Below are 20,488 nucleotides of genomic sequence, written 5' to 3'. Positions count from 1 at the left end.
TACATCTAATTGCATGTCGAGTCTAAGCACAAGAAATTGAGTTTGGGTAATTTAATAGCAGCTTTCTTCTCTAAGTACAGTTAACCTTTGAACAATGTAGGGGTTAGGGGCAATGACCCTCCCCCCCAGTGTTAAAAATCTGAGAGTAACTTTTGACTTCCCCCCAAAACTTAACTACTAATAGCTTCATTTTTTTTTTTAACTTTACCCATTTATTTGAGAGAGAGAGGTCAAGAGAGAGAACATGAGTGGGGTTGAGGTGAGAGAGAGGGAGAAGCAGGCTCCCTGCCCAGCAGGAAGCCCAATGCAGGGCTCCATCTCAGGACCCCTAGATCATGACCAGAGCGGAAGGTAGATGCCCAACTGACTGAGCTACCCAGGCACCCCCTTAACTACTAACAGCTTACTGATAACCAGAAACCTTACTGATAACATAATTATATTATGTTATCAGCAAATAAATATATTAAATAAATAAATAAAATATTAAACGTATTTTTATATGTTATGTGCGTGATATACTGTATTCTTACAACAAAATAAGCTAGAGATAAGAAAACATTAGGAAAGCACATTTATTGTACTGTATCATAGTTATCAGGAAAAAAATTCCATAAAAGTGGACCCATACAGTTCAAACCCATGTTATTCAAGGGTCAGCTGTAGCTGTCAATATAATTGAAAGAGGAAAGTTAAGATCCTCACAGGGAAAGAAAATAATTTGTCTTAGTGTTAGGATGAAAATCATACACTTGGCACAGAAATGGATTCCCATTTATAAGCAGCAGCACGGGTAGTATTTATAAATAGTCTCTTGAGACAGACTGCCTGCAAATGAGTCCTGGTTTTATGATTTACTAGCTGTGTCACCCTAGGCAAATCACTTAATCTCTCTGTGTCTTGGGTTTCTCCATCTGTGAAACAGAGATAATAATTTAACCTACCTCACAGGATAGTTATTAGGATTAATATTTATAAGTGCTTAAATCAAGACCTGGTACATAGTGTTATATGCATCTTTGTTAAATAGAAGAATTTTTTAAAGTTTTGACTTCATGTGACTTCCAGTTTCTGGTCTAGCACACAGTTATCTTGGAAATGGTCATTCCTGTCCACATGAAAAGAAAAAAGCTGAAGAAACTAATGACAACTTTTCTTAGTTCTGTCACAGAAGTGAGGTCACAGAACAAACCACTGCCACAAAACCTGGAGAGACAGACAGGCAGTAAGGAGAACCACAACTTACCAGAAGAGACACTCACATACAGAAACCTCTTCAGCAACCTCCGTGGTTAAACACCTAAGCTGTAATGAACTAATTGCTGGAGTTCAATGCAGATAAATTTGAGAGCTAAAAACTCCAGTTGGGGGTCACTCTAGGATGACTCCCACTCTTTCGTGTGTTTTACCTCCAGAAGCCCTACTAGGCTCTCATAGTGAAAATTGGGGGGTGGGGGGAGTCTTCTCATGCTTCTGGCAAGGGGAGGGGAACAGTAGCCATTTTGACATAGGGCCAGAACATTCTGTTATTCTTAATAAGGCCTGCCATCAAGAGAAACTATGTCACCAGAGCCCAAGAGATGGGGTTTTACCAGAGCCCAACAGACCTGGGGGAAAAGAAGGACCCATCTTCATTCCCCACTAGTTTTCCTTTCTTACCTAAAGATGTGGGGTGAGAAACTGAGAACCATTTGTAAAATGTCAGCCTGGGGGCCCAGGCTCACTAAAAGGCTGAGACCAAATCATAGGACTACAGAATGCTTCCCCTTCCCCATACCACCGAACATTAAGGGGCTATGTATTCCAGTTCCTTTAATCCAGTACATGAAGTATGGTTTTCAACAATAAGTTACACGGCATACTAACAGGCAAAAATATAGTTTGAAGAGACAAAGCAAACATCAGAACCTGTCTCAGATATGGCAAGAATGTTGGAATGATTAGGCCAGGAATTTAAAATAACTATAATTACTATGCTAAGGGCTCAAATGGAAAAAGTAGACAACACTTGAAAGAACACACGAGATAATCTAGATGACCTTGGGTTTGGAGATGATGACTCTTTAGATACAATGCCAAAGACATAATCCAAAAAAGAAACATTGACAAGTTAGACTTCATTGGAATTAAAACTTCTGCTATGTGGGGGCATCTGGGTGACTCAGTGGATTAAGTCTCTGCCTTCAGCTTAGGTCATGATCTCACGGTCCTGGGATTGAGCCCTGCATCAGGCTCTCTGCTTGGCGGGGAGCCTCCTTCTCCCCCTCCCCCTGCCTGCCTCTCAGCCTACTTATGATTTCTGTCAAATAAATAAAATAAAATCTTAAAAAAAACCCCAAAACTTCTGTTACATTAAAGACACTGTCAATAGAAGAGAAAACAGTGCAAAACACATATTTATCATCCAATGTGGAAATTCATAAGGCCTGGCTAGGTAAGATTTAATAAATATATGCCTCCCTGGGTGATATTAATTGAAAAGAAAAGAAGGAGTGTCTGGAAAACTGGGCCTCTTTTGAGGTTTCTGGGCTGAAAACAGCTGGATCCTTGTCATGGCTCAATGCACTCATGCAGGTAGTAAACGCTTACAAAAAACATTTATCTTTGGTGGTCATGTACTTCCTGACTGCATAGGTGACATGAGTATAGCTTGTTCTAATCACACGCTACTACTTATGTTACTGTCTTGATTATTAAAGCTTCACACTTCTTGTTTTATTTCCTTGATGTATTGATCACGGTCATAATAAAAGTGGAGGCAGAGCTGGCTTGGGACCTTTCACCACTAGAACATCTGGTCCCTATGCCTTCTCCTTTCTCCTAATAAGGTGTGGAGTAAGCTTTTCATTTGCCATCTCAGGATTTGCTGGCCAAACCCAACAACCCAAAATTTACAAAGAATTATTTTAAAAAAATTTTTTAGAAAGAACTCTTAAAACTCAAGAATAAGAAAATATACAACTCGATTTAAAAAGGGAAATGATCTGGACACCTCTTCAAAGATTTGTAAATGACAAATAAGCATATATATTTCCTCAACATACGTTAATATCATATGCCATTAAGGAATCACAAATTAAAATAACAAGATACCACCATACACTGATTAGAATGGTCAAAATATCAAACACTGACAACAGCAAATGGTACAGATATAGAGCAACAAGATCTTTCATTCATTGTTGGTTGGAATGCAAAATGGTACAGCCACTCTGGAATACAGTCTGACAGGTTTCTTAAAATCCTGAACATATTCTTACCATATGATCCAGCAATTGTGTGCTTTGGTATTTATCCAAATGAGTTGAAAAACGGATGTCCACACAAAAATCTTCATGTGAATGTTTACAGCAGTTTTCTTCATAATTATCAAAACTTGGAAGCAACCAAGATGTCCACTAAGTGAATGGATAGAGAAATTATGGTACATCCATACAATGGAATATTACTCAGTGATAAAATGAGTTATCAAGCCACAAAAAGACATGGAAGAACCTTAAATGCATATTGCTAAGGCAAAGAAGCCAATCTGAAAAGGTAACTTGCTTTTTAATTCCAACTATATGACCTTCTGGAAAAGACAAAACTGCAGAGGCAGTGAAAGGATTAGTGGTTACCACTGGCTGGGGAGAGGGAGGGATGAACAGGTGGAGCACAGGTGATTTTTAGGGCAGTGAAACTATTTTGTATAACTAATAGCAAATATATGTCATTCTACATTTGACCAAACCCACAGAATGTGCACCACTGAGAGTAAACCCTACACTATGGACCTTGGGTGATAATGATGTGTCCATGTTGGTTCCTCAATCGTAATAAATGTAACATACTGATTGGGGATGTTGATGGTGGGGAAAGCTGCATGTATGTGGTGGGGTTGGGAAGAAGGGTATATAGGAACTTTGTATTTTCCACTCAATTTTGCTGTGCTCTTAAACATGTGTCTATTAACTTTTAAAAATCTATGCTGCTAAAAAATTAAAAAAAATAATAAAAATCTATGTGTTGAGATATAGCTCAGGTTTAGATGGTAATTGAAAGTTCTCCTTCTGTAAAATCAGTGAAGAGCAAGTTGGAAATCATTGTATGGAAGCGCAACCTTGCTGGCACCAATCACACTGTCTAGCACATATTAGGAGCTATGTAATTCCTTTTCTACCTCCACTTCCCTCCAGAAATCAGTAAGCCCTCAGCAGTGTACCCTGTGAAGGGGAATGGATGACATCAGCAAGCACATTTTTGCATAAAACAGACTGGAAATCTCAGAGGTACAGACAAGACCAGGTATATCTCTTTCTCCAATAAATTTAGATCAGAGCTTCTCTAACTTTAGTGTGTACAAAAATCATCTGGAGGAGTTTTTTAGACACAGATGGTAGGGCCCCTTTTGCAGAGTTTCTGATTCAGGAAGTCTAGGGTGGAACCCGAGAATGTGCCTAATTTTCTTTGTGTCCAGGACTACCCACATGTTACAACTATCTGAAAGCAGTGTAAATCAAAACAGCCCCTGCTTTTCTTCACCCCTCATTTTGTTGCAAGCTGAAAATAATAATTTTTATTCCTCTAAACATACAGAAAAAGCTTAATAATATGAAATCATATATAGATATTTGATCATAGCAAATGATAAAAAAGAAAAGGAAGCTCTTTTAACTATTCCATAGAAACCAGAGATGAACTTGATAATCTAGGGTTTTTAAACTTATGGAAGAAAAATATGGAAGAGAAATACACACTACATGTGACTTATTAGTGTTCAATCATTTTTTTTTTTTTTTAGTCTGTTTGGGCTGCTATAACCAAAATACCACAGACTGGGTGGCTTAAAACAACAGAAATTTGTTTCTCATCGCTCTGGAGGCTGGAAGACTGAAATCAGGGTCCTGGCATGATTGGGTGAGGGCTCTGAGAACCCGACTTCTTATGGTATCTTCATGTGGTGGAAGGGTCAATCTGTGAAATCTCTTTTATAAGAGTACTAATTCCACTTGTGAGGGTTCCATCCTCCCTTCCAAAGACCCCTTCCTCCTAACATGATCACTTTTGGGGGTTAGAACTTCAACATATGAATTTGCAGAGGAATACTAACATTCAGACCACAGCAGTTGTCAATGCATAAAATCTTTCCACATATTAACTATGTAGTTTCCAGTTTGAGTCTTGAAAAACAACAAAACAAATGTCTTTGTTAAACTATAGTTGAAAGCCAAAATCTCTTTAAACAAATAGTTAAATGTGTCAGAACAAGAAAAGGAAAATACATTCTTATTTTTACTTTTACTGATGATAAAAGCTATTCATATGCCTTATGGAGGATTTGGGAAATTCAAAAAGAAGAAAGTTCAAAAAAGAAAAAAAAATCCCAGAATCCCACCACCCAGAGATAACCATGCTAACATTTTGCATTATTTTCTTCCAGAATAATTTCTAGAAAAGAAATTTCTATAGAGACAAATTGTACGGCAGACATTATATATGGTAAATAAAATTGTAAGATTCCATTTGTTCATTTATTCATCCACTTGTTAATTTAATTCACCAGAAGTGCTGTAACAGACCATTCATCCATTTACTCACAAAGTATACTACCAGATTCAGCAGGTGCTCTAAGGTTAGTAAGACATGGATCTTTACAATCTAGTAGAAGTGTATTTAGTCAGGATTCTTCTGGATACACTTACCCAGAGAGCAGTTCAAATGTACTGGTTCACCAACTAGGAAGTCCAAGAACTGGTGCAAACTATTTCTATATAAGGGCTCCCCTTCTCTCCCTTATTTCTCAGTTTACTGGCCTCTGTCTGACTTCATTTTCAAACACATTCTCTCCATGTGGTGGCAAGATGGCCCCTAACAGTTCCAGACTTGCCTTGTCCTTAGAGTTCATACTCTTAGAGAAGGAAAGACCTACTCTCTCCCAGAGCTCACATGTCAAGACTGATGAAGTGACTCTGTTTAGCCCTGCCTGGGTGAACAGGCAATGAGGAGAGAAAGAGGGATTTCCATTATCAGTAGGACTTGGTCATACCCTGCCTGCTATTACCATTAACACCAGAATAATATGGGATCAGGAAAGGGCATTTCTCCAAAAAAATAGAAGAATGCTGGTCAGACAAAGCAACAGATGCCCAATAAAGATGGGGGGAAAAGGTGTGTATTCAAATATTTTGTTGAAAACCAGGTTATATGTAAACAGATAATCCAGGTTAATATGCTGATTCAAATTGATTCTTTTTAAAAAGAGTAGAATGTACAATCTGAACCTCTTTTCAAACTTCAAAAACTTTTTCCTCCTGAAAACATGAAGCCAAGGTCCCTTGGGTGTTTCAAAAGGTCCTTACTAAATATGAGATTTAAATATGAGATTGTGAAGTAAATATATTTTGTGATGGTATGTAGATGTGGGTGGAGATAGGTTATACATCTTTAACTCCAATTAAAGGCAGATACTGCAATGTTAAAATTATAATAAAATAATAGTGAAAGTAGAAAAGAATGGTGGAAATTCGAGCAAAGTGGAGAAAAGCAAGGGCAAAGTAATCAAGCAGCAATCTCAGAACAGCAATCTGACACAGCAAATCTGGGTGATTTCAAGAGAAGCCTTTGGCAACCCCCAAAAAGGAAAGGAAACTAATTGAATAGTTATCCTGTCCAAAACAGTGTTAGATTCTCTCAACTTAACACAAAGTAATTATTTCCAAACTAAAATAGAGAAGCTGAAGTTCACATAGATTCCTTAATTCACCCAAAGTCCATGAGAACTGAAGTTTATCCGAAGCCAAACAACACTCTTTTTCCACTACCAAGGAGCCAACCAGGAAAGGACAGACGGCATCAATAAAGGCCAACATTTCATTTCGACAAAAAGAGAAATTAGTAAATGCCTATTAAAAGAACGCAAGGATTTAAATGATGAAGTCAGCCAAGAGTTTTGTTGTGAAGTCGTATTATAAAAGAACTTGCATTGTTGAAAGAACATGAAGGGCCTATACTCTGTAATCCCCTTGCCTATTTTGAAAATTAATCAACTGTCTGAGCATGTGGACATAGTTTCTATTCACTTTCCTCCTTCTTCACAATTTCTGTCTCCAGACCACGTAAAGCTCATCCTATCTCATTCTTGACTCCTCTTGCTCCTTCTGCCTGAAACACTTCCTTTTCTCCAGATGATATCATGGCTGCTCCTTCTCATCACTGAGAATTTATTTAACTCAAATGTCACCTCTACAGAACAACCTCTTTCTACAACTATCTCTATTAAAATAGCAGCCCCATTCTCAGATAGCATTCAGTACATGAACTTGAGGTTTTTTTGGCTATGTTTGTTTAAGCTTCTACTGTCTCTTCCAAAGAGAAAATAGGTTCCTCAAGGAACAGGATTTTGTCCACCCCTTTTCTCCAGCACTTAAATTATTCTTGCAACACAAAAAGCTGTCACACACACACACACACACACAGTAATTAACTGAGTACAGGGACTGCAGTACCTGAGTACCAGGGATACATTGTATCACTGGTAGGAAAAAGAAAAAAAAAAGTGTAAGAAAAGATAAAAGTAGTGGAATGGAGCCTGAAAAGGAATTACAGTGCCTATCCCCTCAGAAACAAATGTTAACAAAACAATATGCAAACACATAGTACTTACTCATTCCAGACACTGTTAAGCATTTTACATGTATTAACTCGTTTTCACCCCTCAGAATAGGTTTACCACTCCTACTTTGCAGATGAGTAAAGTGAAGCACATAAGCTAACTAGGCCAGGGTCACAGAACTAGTCAAGGGCAGAGTCAGAATTAGAACCGGGATAGTTTGGAGTTCCTGCTTTTATCTACTTCTTTAGAGCTCCTCTAAAAAAAGCGGAGTGGTTGGCCGCGCGAGCATCCAGTTCTTCTATGCCCATAAAAATAAGTTTATCGGCTTAAAATAACTGGGGAGACTGAAAAAATAAACAACAAATTTTGTTTCAGCTGGTGGTGATTATAACACCGTTAGTTAAGAAGTGCTAATATTTATTCTCAATTCTTGCCAGCTTCTCAAGTCTACGAGATTTCACCTTCAGCCCGCAATAATACCCCACCTCACTGTCTTAAGTTTCTTCTCCTCCCTCCTCTCCACTTCGCCCGTTCATTCCAGTGTTTCTCCATTGAAAATGCTCCAAACTCTGCCTCTGCAGCTTTCTGGCTAAATCTCAACTTCCTCATCTGTATAAAATAACAGTAATATCTGTCTAGCCTACCCCGCTAGAAGTGAATAAAGGGTGAAATGCGAAAGCCCTATACTGATTTTAATTTTTATAACTGATAACTGTTTTGGAGTCCTTTTCTACACTTCATGATAAAAGAAACAGACTCTTACGCTCAGAAACCCGCCTCCTTAACTTACTGGCTTCTCCTAGTCGGTCCCTCTAGTGCCAACATTGCTTTGAGCTTGCGCACTAGCGACCGGCCCCAGCCTTGGTCGCGGAGCTTTGATGACGTAAATTTCCTGCGCGTCAGAGCGAGCGGGGAGCGCGTGAAGGGGATCAAGTTCACTTTTCCTAGCGGATTCCGGTGCTAGGGTGTGTTGTGGTCCTACAGCATGAAGGAGACACCACTCTCAAACTGCGAGCGCCGTTTCCTACTCCGCGCCATCGAAGAGAAAAAGGTAAATGGTCCCGGGAACTTCGCGCTGCGTGGGCGCCCTGGTCGCACCGCCGCTCGCAGCCTTCCGGTTTGAACGCGCACAACCCTCGCAGGCCCAGGAAGCCCCTAGAAGGAACCACCGGCGTGTTCACCCCGTCCCTTAAGCATCCCCCCCCCCCCCCCCCCGCCCCAAGTTGGGTTCAAAAAGCTGGAGTCACACCAGCGACTACGAGTGCTCGGGAACCTAGTTTCCACTTTCCTATGGGGAGTGGTTAAGAATCCACCTATCTCCAAGTGTTTAGCCCTGGCATCGAGTAGCTGCTCAGTAAATAATTGTTGAAGGAATAAAAGAATGAATGTTGTGCTTACAGCGGCTGGATGGCAGACAAACCTATGATTATAGGAACATCAAGATCTCATTTGGGACCGATTATGGGTGCTGTATTGTGGAACTTGGGAAAACAAGGTAACAAAGGATTCAAATTTGATAAAAACTCAATAGGGAGAAGTTTAAAAGAAACTTAATGACTCAGTTGCTCACAAAGCATCTAAGAAGTCTGGACAGACTTAATTGTTTCTTTGCCAAAATAAGTATATTTTCTTTAACGAGAGATTTTTTTAAAATTTTTTAACCATGAATATATCTTTCATCCCGAGTATTGCATAGTTTTCTGATGTCTTTAGGTCGTATATACAGCCAGTAGTAATTGTCCTGAATTTATTTTCTGCACCTCCCATTAAGTAGGCCTACTTTTCTCCTTTGCCTGACATAAGAATTAGGTTTTTTATTTATTTAAAAGCTGTGAGGATTGTTCAGATAATGGTGGCCAGCTATGCCATATGAAAACTCTTTAAAAATTGCAAGTTTTCATGCTCTTGTGTCAATAAATATTTGTTTTAGAAAAAAGTAAAGATATTGATTTTTAAAAATCTGTGAAATAGTGTTGTAAGAAAAGAGATTTTTTTCTTGTCACTTTTTGTGTATGCCAGTATGTGTTTTATTTCTGTATATATTCTCTACTTTGTATGTAATTTCAGTCTCTAATGATACATCATACTGAATATGTTGTTAGAGTAAGATCAAAACTTAATTGGTATGTTTTAAATTTATATTTAATTGGAAAGGATATATATTTAGTTAACAGATTTGTGCTTTATTTTGCAGAGTTCTTGGACAGGTTTCCTGTGAACTTGTTTCTCCAAAGCTCAATAGGGCAACAGAAGGTATTCTTTTTTTTAACCTTGAACTATCTCAGATGGCTGCCCCAGCTTTTGAACCTGGCAGGTACTTAAATCATTTTTTTTTTCTTTTTTTAAGCTGCTTTTTAACTAGAGGAGAACATAACAGCAGTGAGCTATTGTTTTAATGCCTGGTGTTATATTTCATGACATTAGCCCATTCCTATTTTCATAGGCAGTCAGATCTCTTGGTGAAGTTGAATCGACTCTTGGAAAGATGTCTAAGAAATTCGAAGTGTATAGACACTGAATCTCTCTGTGTTGTTGCTGGTGAAAAGGTGGGGATATGCCCAAAATTCTTAATCATAATCTTAGGTTGAGTATTGCTGATTAATGGATTCTTATATCTGTACTTGTACTCTCAGAGCTTCCGTTAATTCAGTTTTAGGCTGATTCACTTCACTGCAAATGTTCCTGAGTGCTACCCTAGAACTTTGTCATCTCTCTCTCTGAAGGGACAATAAACATTGGTGAAAGTATCAACTTGGATGTGTGTTAAAATGTCTGATTCAAAGAACTTGTTTTTTCATATATTCTGTTTTATTCTGTTCTTTGAGTTGATAGAAGCAGGTAATATGTTCTTTTTAGGAATGAGGAACTGAAGAACAGATTAAATCCTTCTTTTGTGTAGGTTTATTGACTTATAAGGGCTACACAGGGAGTTAGTGATAGACTGACATTGGAAATGTTACTCTCAATAAATTGTGCTGCATGATAATGTTTTAGAACTTTACTCTTGTTTAGGGTATTTTGACTATCTTTTTGACTCCAGAGAAGTCACTTTCTACATTATATCATTGAATATGATACTTCCTATTTGGATTACTTATAGGATTATTGTAAGTATTGTCAAGTAAAACCTAAGAGTTTGTGGTTTTTAAGTTGGGATACAAAATAAAAATATACTTAGGCTTGGGAAAATCTTATAATTGTGCAATGGTTCTACATATTTAGAGTGTATATTTAATTGTTGTCAGGTGACTCACAGAAAAGTAAACTATTGGTACTTCAGATGTTGCCCTAGCTTAACATTTCTCTTAATACACATTTATTGATTTTAACTGCAAGAGAAAAATTTGCACGCAGTGTTACTTTCCTTATGAATAGCCACTGGTTGTGATCAGTTAGGATTTATTTTTGTTTTAAACTTACATTCAGGTTTGGCAGATACGTGTGGACCTACATTTATTAAATCATGATGGGAATATTATTGATGCTGCCAGCATTGCTGCAATTGTAGCCTTGTGTCACTTCCGAAGACCCGATGTCTCTGTCCAAGGAGATGAAGTAACGCTGGTGAGCTCCCATGATTCGAAACAGGCTTCTCCCTATGAATGAATGAATATCCCTGATGTTCAGGCAACTTTTATTAGTGAATTCTTTTTGTAGATGATAATTAAGTGTGTTCTGAGATTTGTTGATAAGGCAAAAATGATAAATGGTCAAAATTGTCCCTGAAAACTCTTAAATCTCTTTTATTAAATTGTCTGTCAATAAAAGCATACCCTATCTTGGTTTCCTAGGATAAAACCAGATAACTTAGGATTGAGCATTAGATGAAGTGGTTGGCTTATGTTTAGGAACCACATGTTAGAAATACATGGTTCTCAGCACATTGAAATACGTGTGCTTACTCTGGCTAAAGTCCTTCAGAAACAGCCAGAAGGCTTATTAAAACATATTGCTAGGCTCCACACTGAGAGTAGGGTAGTGATAGAACCTACAAATTTGTACTTCTAACAGAGTTCTCAGATGATACTGATGCTGCCAGAGGAAAGGCCACATTTTGAAAACTATTGACATGTACTGTTTACATTGCCTTTCTCTTGTGCTAAATATGTCAACTTCAATTTATATGAATTCATGCTTGAATAATGAAAGTACACTGTATAGCTTGAGTTTTAAAGTTGTGAAGGAAACATCAGATGCCCACATTTCTGGGCAGTCTTTCTTGTGCTGCTTTTAGGCATTAGACTAGAGTAGACTCTAAAGACCTAGAGGTAGAGACAAAGGTTTATTAATAATAGACATGCTCCTTTAGAAAAGGGAATTGGTGTAAGGAAGTAAAAGAGAGAGAGATCAAATTTTAAAAATATTGTAGAGTTACTCCTGGTGGCAATGTAGAGTAGTAGTATGGTCACATTGGAAAAGTTTGGCAGTTTCTTAAAAAGCACAGCAATTCCATGCCTACGAATCTACTCAGGAGACATAATAGTACATTTTCAGTCAAAGACTTCCATGTGAATGTTCCATGGCAGCGTTACTCATAATAGCCCCAATCCAAATGTTCATCAGCTGGTAAAACATATATCGAAAAACGTATATCCATACAGTGGTATATATATACAGTGGAATGGATATACATCCATACAGTGGAATGATGTGGAGTGGCATACTGTTCTGCAGTAAAAAGGACCAAACTAGTGATACATATTGCAAGATGGATGAAATGTGCTAACTTCAAAGGAAGCAGATGTGAAATACAAATGATTAGGGCTGGGAGTGGGAATGAGAAGTGACTGCAAATAGGCTCAAGGAGATTTGGGCGGGGGTGTATTGGAAAGGTCAAAAAACTGTATTGTGATAGTTACATAACTATAAATTACTACAAAATGAGTAGATACATACTTAGATGAATGAATTTTATGGTATTTATATCCCAGTAAAGCTTTTTGACATATGCATAAAATTTTAAGGAACCCTGAGTGGCAAAGTCAAACAGGTAATTGTGAAAGAATTAATTTAGATATTCAACTAATGATTAAAGGAAATATGTTTTTTACTTTAATATTTAATATTCACGATATTTTTTATGTTTATAATTCAGTGACTAATTTTTGAAGCTTTTATTTTCAAACAGTATACACCTGAAGAGCGAGATCCTGTACCGTTAAGCATCCACCACATGCCGATTTGTGTCAGTTTTGCCTTCTTCCAGCAAGGGTAAGTCTCATTCTTGTCATGGGCTAAAATTGTACATGCAGCTAGGAACTTTTTTGTTCTGTTCAAATGTGTTGTGGACAGATGAATAAACACCTCCTCTAATATTAAAGCACCTTAGGTTTTTTTTTTTCTTTCTTTGTAAGAGCATTCGTTGGCAAAGAGCTTTCTCAATAGAAGTGACAAATTCTTCTGTAATGAAGAGATTTCACAACACTTTTCATAGGATACTTATAAATTTCCTGTAGTGTGGGTGCTAGAGGTGTACAGGTGTTAATCGAATTGTGTTAGGTTCTAATTCAGGAAAGTAGAGTGAGAATTACTGTGGATTAATGGAAGATAGGACTTTGGAGCATATTAGAGGAGCAAGTCATAAGGCGGAATGGTTCACAAATGGGATAAGTCTAGTTTTCTTAAGCTCTCTAGTAGTTTCTTCACAATTCACTAATTCTTCCTACAAAAGAAAAACCAAGGGCGCCTGGGTGGCTCAGTCTGTTAAGCGACTGCCTTTGGCTTGGGTCATGATCCCAGGGTCCTGGGATCGAGCCCCACGTTGGACTCCCTGTTCGGTGGAGAGTCTGCTTCTCCCTCTGCCTACTGCTCTGCCTACTTGTACACTCTAACTGTCAAATAAATAAATAAATTAAAAAAAAAAAAAAGAAAAGAAAAACCAAGTCATAGGTCCATGTAGCAGTACCTTTACTTAAATCTCTTCTGAAACAAAGGGAGATATAAATAAGATATTTTAACAATTTTATGAATAAAAACTAGGGAAGCTTTCAACTTCTAGTCATTATAGTGTAGAATTTCATTAGTGGGAAATAGACCAGCACTGTCCAGTAGGAATACAGCATGAGCAATATATGTAATTTAAAATTTTCTAGTAGCCACATTAAAAGTAAAAAGAAACAGGGAAAATTGATTTTGATATATATTTTCTCTTATATGTAAAATATTGTCTTAGTATATAGTATAAAAATTATTTTCTTTTATATGTAAAATACCAAGAGAAATATAAAATATATTTTCTCTTATATGTAAAATATTGTCTTAGTATATAGTGTAAAAATTATTCATCAGATATTGTATATTCTTTTATTTCTACTAAATCTTTGACATCTGTATTTTGCACATGTATATATCAGCCACATGTGTCTAGAGGCCCAACATTGGAAAATGTAGAAATAGTATTCTTTTAATGATCCATTAGCAGAACCTAGGAGAACTTCAGAATCTAGGACACACTAGGGGACTTTCCAAATTAACAAAATAATGTAGTTTTTATTGATGAGCAATAAGTCATTTAATGAAAGTGATAGCACTAGGTTTAGATTGTGTACTATTTAAAGAAAACTAATGTGAACTTGTGATTTTACTGTAATAGCTAGTGATAGCCCCCTCAGCATTTATTTTGTCCATAAAAACTATAATTCTCATCTCTTTTCCCATTAAAGTGTTCACATCCATAGGCTTAGACCTTTACTCTGTTGACTTTTATTAATGCTATCTTTTAAAAATATTCACTATCTTAAAATTGACAAGCGTTTAGCCTTGAATTTAATCAGGTCCAATTAATATTCATTTCAGTACATATTTATTGGTGGATCCCAATGAACGGGAAGAACGTGTAATGGATGGCCTGCTGGTGATTGCCATGAACAAGCATCGAGAGATTTGTACTATCCAGTCCAGTGGTGGGATAATGCTGCTGAAAGATCAAGTTAGTGCTTTGATTAATGTTCTTTTAAGAATAGGTCTCTTCTTTTTAGAAGTTTTTTCTTGTTTTTGTTTTGTTTTGCTTTTTCTTGTTTTATTAACTAAAAAACCATCAAGGATAGTCATCAAGGATATTTTTAGTGATTCTAGGATATGTTAGCATCTGATTTCAATATTATTACATTGTGTTGACTGGTGACTACAATATATCCTTTCCAGTGAGAAAAGAGATTCATCTTCTTATTCAAAAAAAAAAAAAAAAAGTGTCAAAAGGGTAGAAATTAGGTACTCTCAGAAGTTGGGTTTTCAATAAGCAGTAGTTCACAAATCTAGCTACATATCGGATTCACCTGAAGGCTTCTAGAATATAGATTGAAATATAGCATATAGCACAGAGACTGCTTTAGTTGAAATTTCAGTTCTGCCTTATACTAACTGACCTTTTGCAAATGATTTCATATCTTTGTGCCTTGGCTTCTTTATCTGTAAAACGGAATTAAAACAGGAATAAAGTTGTTAGAACTGTAAGGATAAATACATGGGTATATTGCAGTGTATAGTATATATTAAATGTGCCATGTTAGTTTCTATGACCAGTATTATGGCCATTACCAGATCCCTATTTCCAGAGATTCTGATCCATTAGGTCCCTGAGGCCTGGAATCTCTGCTTTATAATTTCCCAAGGGATACTGCAGCCATGTTTTGAACTGTTTTGGGTCACTCATACAGAACGGTAGTTAGTGCATCCCTGAGTATATAATGTATATCTGTGGCCTTTTCAGTGGTATCTTTTACACTGTCAGAGAAGTTTTTGAGTCTCTTTTCTTAATGTGATATTTCTTGAGGTATTTTAAAACAAGTCTCACATTTTGCATTAATTTGTGTTTACATTGTATTTTCATATTTGAAAAGGTCAAGCTTATATTTTAAAGGTAGAAAATCTATTCTCACATTTATAGTTTTGTTGAAGAAAGCTGTGTGGTTGTCTTTAAATAACAGAATGTACTTTTATAAATAGGTTTTGAGATGTAGTAAAATAGCTGGTGTGAAAGTACTGGAAATTACAGAGCTAATACAGAAGGCTTTGGAGAATGACCGGAAAGTAAGGTAAGTTTAATTCTTTTTAACCCTAAATGGTCTTTTTATTTTTAACAGATTTTTCTGTTAAGGACTTTCTTGCATAAGAGTAACCATATAATTTTCACACTCCCATTTTTCCTTACCTGTTAATCTAAGTTGAATATACGGAAGTGTTCTATTGTATTCCAATTTAAATATAATCTGTATTGAGAAGCCACATAATATTTTTCTTTAAAAAAAAAATCATTTTGGGACACCTGGGTGGCTTAGTTGATTAAGCACCTCCCATCAGCTAAGGTCATGGTCCCAGGATCCTGGGATCAAGCCCTGCATTGGGCTCCCTGTTTAGTGGGGAGTCTGCTTCCGCCTTTGCCCCTCCCCTCTGCTCAGCTTTCTCTCTGGCTCTCTCCCTATTTCAGATAATTGAATAAAATCTTTTTTTTTTTTTTTAAGATTTATTTATTTATTTGTCAGAGAGACAGAGAGAGTACAGGCAGGCAGAGTGGCAGGCAGAGGCAGATGGAGAAGCAGGCTCCCTGCGGAGCAAGGAACCATTATGTGGGACTCGATCCCAGGACGCTGGGATCATGACCCAAGCCAAAGGCAGCCGCTTAACTGACTGAGCCACCCAGGCATCCCTAAATGAATAAAATCTTAAAAAAAAAAAACCCAAAACAAAAAGAAAATCGAGGAGCTCATTTAACAGAAGCAGCACAAATGGGGGTTGGTTCTCTGCTTCTTCCATAACGCACCACTCCAGTGTCTTCTGTGATGTGGGAGGTAATATCTACCTGGTAGGACAGGTTTGAGGATAAGAAAATAATATACTTAAAGCGCTTAGCACTTGCCTGGCACATGTTTCAATAAATTACAGTAACTTATTTCTCTTGATAAGCATAGTAAATTGGTGAGGTTAAGTTCGTCAGCTTTTTTCTCAATGTTTCTCCTCCATCAAAAGGATAAAATGGTTAACTTTTCCCTTCCTGTTTGCTCTTTCACCTTTTATTCCCCCTTCATCCCTCCCTACCTCCAAATAAAAAATCCACACAGGAAAGAAGGTGGAAAATACGGCTTTGCAGAGTCTATAGCAAGTCAAAGAATCACAGCATTTAAAATGGAAAAGGCCCCTATTGATACCTCTGATGTAGAAGAGAAAGCAGAAGAAATTATTGCTGAAGCTGAACCTCCTTTAGAAGTGTATCTTTATTGGATGGTTTTTTTCAGTAACAACATGATTCATAACACTTTCAGCATTATTAAGATTATGTGAAGGGTGTACATACTGGTTTGTTTTCTGAAACACTGCTTTATTAGAGAAAACATTGAAGATACAAGACAGTGATTAGTCTTATTGAGTCTGATAAAATTCTTTGGCTATCCTACAAAAACTGAAAATTTTCTATCTCACTGGCCAATTTACAGCATTTTTCTTTGAAAAATTGTTCCTTAATCTCAGTCAAGCACTTTATATCTATCTATATATATCTATCTAATCTCAGTTAAGCACTTTATATCTATTACACATTGTTCTTGGAAATTAATGTATTCATCCATTCACCATATTTATTACTGCAACTGTTGAGAGCCAGTATGTCTCAGTACTTCTGTTGTTTCCATAAAATCTTACCTGAGTTAACATTGTTTTCTTTCTTTTTGTTTAGCCACCCATAGCGTAGCTATTAGTGCAGTTTTTTTGCACAAACTTGATGCACTCTTCAGTCTTAAAACTTTTTCTCTCATCTTTTTCAACACTACCAAATGGCAGTATTTTTGTTACTCATAGTTTCCTTAACTTGTTAAGTGTTTCTAATCCTGTGCTTTGGACTCCTGGAACTGCCCAAATTGGAGAGGGAGTAGAGAACTCCTGGGGTGACCTTGAAGACTCTGAGAAGGAAGAGGAAGATGAAGATGGCACTGATGAAGCAATCATTCTTGATAGTATAAAAATGAACATTGGAGTAGAAGTCTCCAATATTGGAAGTCAAGGTAGGTAACACTATTATGGCTTTTATGTAATTACATATATTATATATACATAATACATATACCTTCCTTTTTTCGGGATCTTATTTTATATTCCTCTAAAAGAGAGGCTAAATATTTTGTGGCTTCAATTTCAGTTAAACTGTTGATGCTAATTACAGAATTCCAATTCTTTTCTAAAAGAACATGCTTTGTGGAGTAATAGTACTCTGGTATATAGTGGCATTTTAGTTAAAAATTTTTTTTTCTTTTATATGTATAAAAGAAAATATGTGGGCCAGTTTTAAAGGTCTGAGTTCCTTAAGTTCATTCCTCCATGCCATTTTTTCTTTGTAGTGTCTAGATTCAAACATAAAAAGCCCATATCATAACATACATTAGAGCTGTCCAAATGGAACTGTTTATAATGTTAGAAATGTTCTATGCATATACTGTTTAATAAATATAATAGCCACTAGCCACAGGCAGATATGGAACATTTGAAATGTGGTTTGTGACAGAATTGGATTCTAAATTTAATTTTAGTTAATATAAAAATAAATAGCTATATATGGCTGTTATTATAGCAGCATTAGAACATACAGAACTCTAGAATCACCTGGAGTAATGGTAGTCCTACCTAGGTGTTCTTTGCATCCTGAAAGCTGTAGAACTAGAAAAAATTGTTTTTAACCTGTGGGTATTTTTACTGTCCAGAAAACCAAATTCTTACTTGGCCCATTATAATCATGAATTGGGTTTTTCAAACCTAAACCATACAAGGATCGATGTAGCAAGTAGGCTGGCAGAGAACTAAAGGGTATATTTACTAAATCTGGCCGAAAAAAATAGTGAAGGTGAAGTACCTGTTTAGGTACATAATGTACATACCTGCCTACCTTCAAGGAATGAGATTAATTACTTATAAATATTACTGAGAGCCTGCTGGGATTTTTCTAAGGGGGAAAAAATTGCGTATTGATTGGGAGCTTTCCTAGAGGTTACTTCTGTTTGGTATTATTTTTTTAGACCGTGTTCCATGTATTTATTTACTATATATTTATACCAATATAAGCTTAAACACAGGGACTGTGAATCAATCTTTAGAATTTTTTCATGTCATCAGCCACATTTTTAAATGCTATATAGAATTCTAGCTTTGACAATAACTAGGTTGGCTTAATAATATTCCCTTATTGATAAATGTTACCATTTTGTTATAGTGCTATAGTAAAGCATCTTAACATATGCCTCTTTATATATTTGTGAAATATTTTTCTAAGATTAGTAAGATTAATAGCTAAACATTCAATTACTGCTTTGAAGAGTAATATTTTCAACTGAATAATGAAAATGGATCTAAGATAATTGGGAGGATAAAGCAGGTAAATTGAAAACTCAATTGATATGCCACCTGGAAAAAGGGTTAATTCACACTTTATATACATCATTAACTAAGGCTCAGAAGAAAAACTGGCAAAAGATAACAAAGTAATTGTCAGGTACAAATGGCCAGTAACATATTTCATGAACAACCTTACTAATAATAAAGGAAATAAATTCAAAGCCAAAAGGGATGTCTTCTCACTACTGTATCAGAGAGTATTAAAAATCAGGGCACCTGGGTGGTTCAGGTTAAGTGTGTGACTCTTGACTCTTGCTCAGGTCATGATCTCAGGGTCATGGTGTCAAGCCCTAGTTAGGGCTCCATGCTGAATGTGGAGGCTGCTTGTCCCTCTCCCTGTTTGTGCTCTTTTTCTCTCCCTCTCAAATAAACAAAATCTTAAAAACAAAACAAACCACCATTGGCAAGGGTGCATAGGGAAAATGAATTTTTAATAAAAATTGAAAGAGTATTTTGGGTGGATTTGGCAAAATATTTTTTAAAATGTATATACCTCTTGACCCAGTAATAATTCTTCTAGGTATTTTCCTTCCAGTGTTGTTTATAATAGGGAGAAGCTGTATAGACTTTCCCCCCCTATTATGACATGTACAAAATGGTCATATAATTACAGAATTCTTAGGAAATAAAGTATGTGTTATTTTTCAGAGCTCCAGGGAGTTACTTCAGGGAAGGAGAAAACAAGTAGTTCTGTAAGCCTCTACTCAAGAGTAGTTGGGACTGTTTGTATGGAAATAGAATTTTAGAACTGCTTACATAAACCCATGTAGAAATTTTCCAAGAGATTATAACTTATATTGTTTCCTCAACATTTTCTTAAAGATGCCCCTATAGTACTCTCAGACAGTGAAGAAGAAGAAATGATCATTTTAGAACCAGACAAGAACCCAAAGAAAATAAGGTAACAAAGTTATGGTTTATTTCAAATGTATACACATAACTCAAGACTTCTCTGGTTTTATTCTCATCTTATCCTACTCTAAACAAAGACACACACACACACACACACTTTTTTTTTTTTTTGAAATCCAGCTCTTCCTTCTTAGTTTCTTCAAACTGAGATTTAACAACAGGATCTAATTCTATAAAACTGTATAGATGGCCTTTTAAGGTCACTGAATTTTAAGGTCACAACTATTCTTAGTTGGCAAATGTTATATATTCTCCTGGGGGAAAAACAAAACAAACAAAACAAAAATCTCCTATTTTGGTAGTCCAGACTTTGAATGAGCAAAATGGTTTAAGTCTGGTAAACCATCCATTGTATCGGCTTTATAGTGCTAATACTGTTAGTGAACTTTAATTTATTTTATTCACAGAACACAGACCACCAGTGCAAAACAAGAAGCACCAAGTAAAAAGCCAGTGAGAAAAAGAAAAAAGAAGAGAGCTGCTAATTGAAGCTCATATAGTTGTATATTTGTGTATATAACTATTAAAAGGATATTTATTCAGTGCTCATAACTTGAGTATTTTTCTATTCACAAATCCATTATAAAATCTAGTCGATTCTTTATATGATTT

The 20,488-nt window shown here is 36.3% G+C and overlaps 2 protein-coding genes across 8 annotated transcripts in view; one reads left to right on the top strand and one right to left on the bottom strand.

The window, feature by feature from the left end:
• The window catches only part of SMIM43 (small integral membrane protein 43), a 36,703-nt gene extending 28,207 nt beyond the window's left edge, over positions 1–8,496 (bottom strand). For 4 of the 7 annotated variants that reach the window (XR_009352499.1, XR_009352504.1, XR_009352503.1 and 1 more), the window contains exons 1-2: positions 8,382–8,459; positions 3,261–3,398 (exon numbers count right to left, since the gene is read on the bottom strand). The gene's annotated coding sequence lies outside the window, so the exon portion shown is untranslated. The other 3 variants (XR_009352501.1, XR_009352500.1, XR_009352506.1) reach the window with 3 other exon arrangements.
• Positions 8,497–8,500: 4 nt separating this feature from the next.
• On the top strand, positions 8,501–20,428 carry EXOSC9 (exosome component 9). The gene is made up of 12 exons (XM_059169140.1): positions 8,501–8,642; positions 8,992–9,086; positions 9,786–9,905; positions 10,035–10,137; positions 11,018–11,155; positions 12,720–12,802; positions 14,387–14,519; positions 15,536–15,624; positions 16,648–16,794; positions 17,399–17,583; positions 19,787–19,865; positions 20,284–20,428. The coding sequence occupies exons 1-12, from the start codon at positions 8,577–8,579 to the stop codon at positions 20,363–20,365; spliced, it is 1,320 nt and encodes a 439-aa protein (XP_059025123.1). The 5' UTR covers positions 8,501–8,576; the 3' UTR covers positions 20,366–20,428.
• The last annotated feature ends 60 nt before the right edge of the window (positions 20,429–20,488 follow it).

The sequence above is a fragment of the Mustela lutreola genome, chromosome 1, assembly GCF_030435805.1.
Source record: "Mustela lutreola isolate mMusLut2 chromosome 1, mMusLut2.pri, whole genome shotgun sequence".
Taxonomy (NCBI): Eukaryota; Metazoa; Chordata; class Mammalia; order Carnivora; family Mustelidae; genus Mustela; species Mustela lutreola.
Note: the sequence above shows the minus strand (reverse complement) of the source record. Positions and strands in the feature narration are given on the sequence as shown.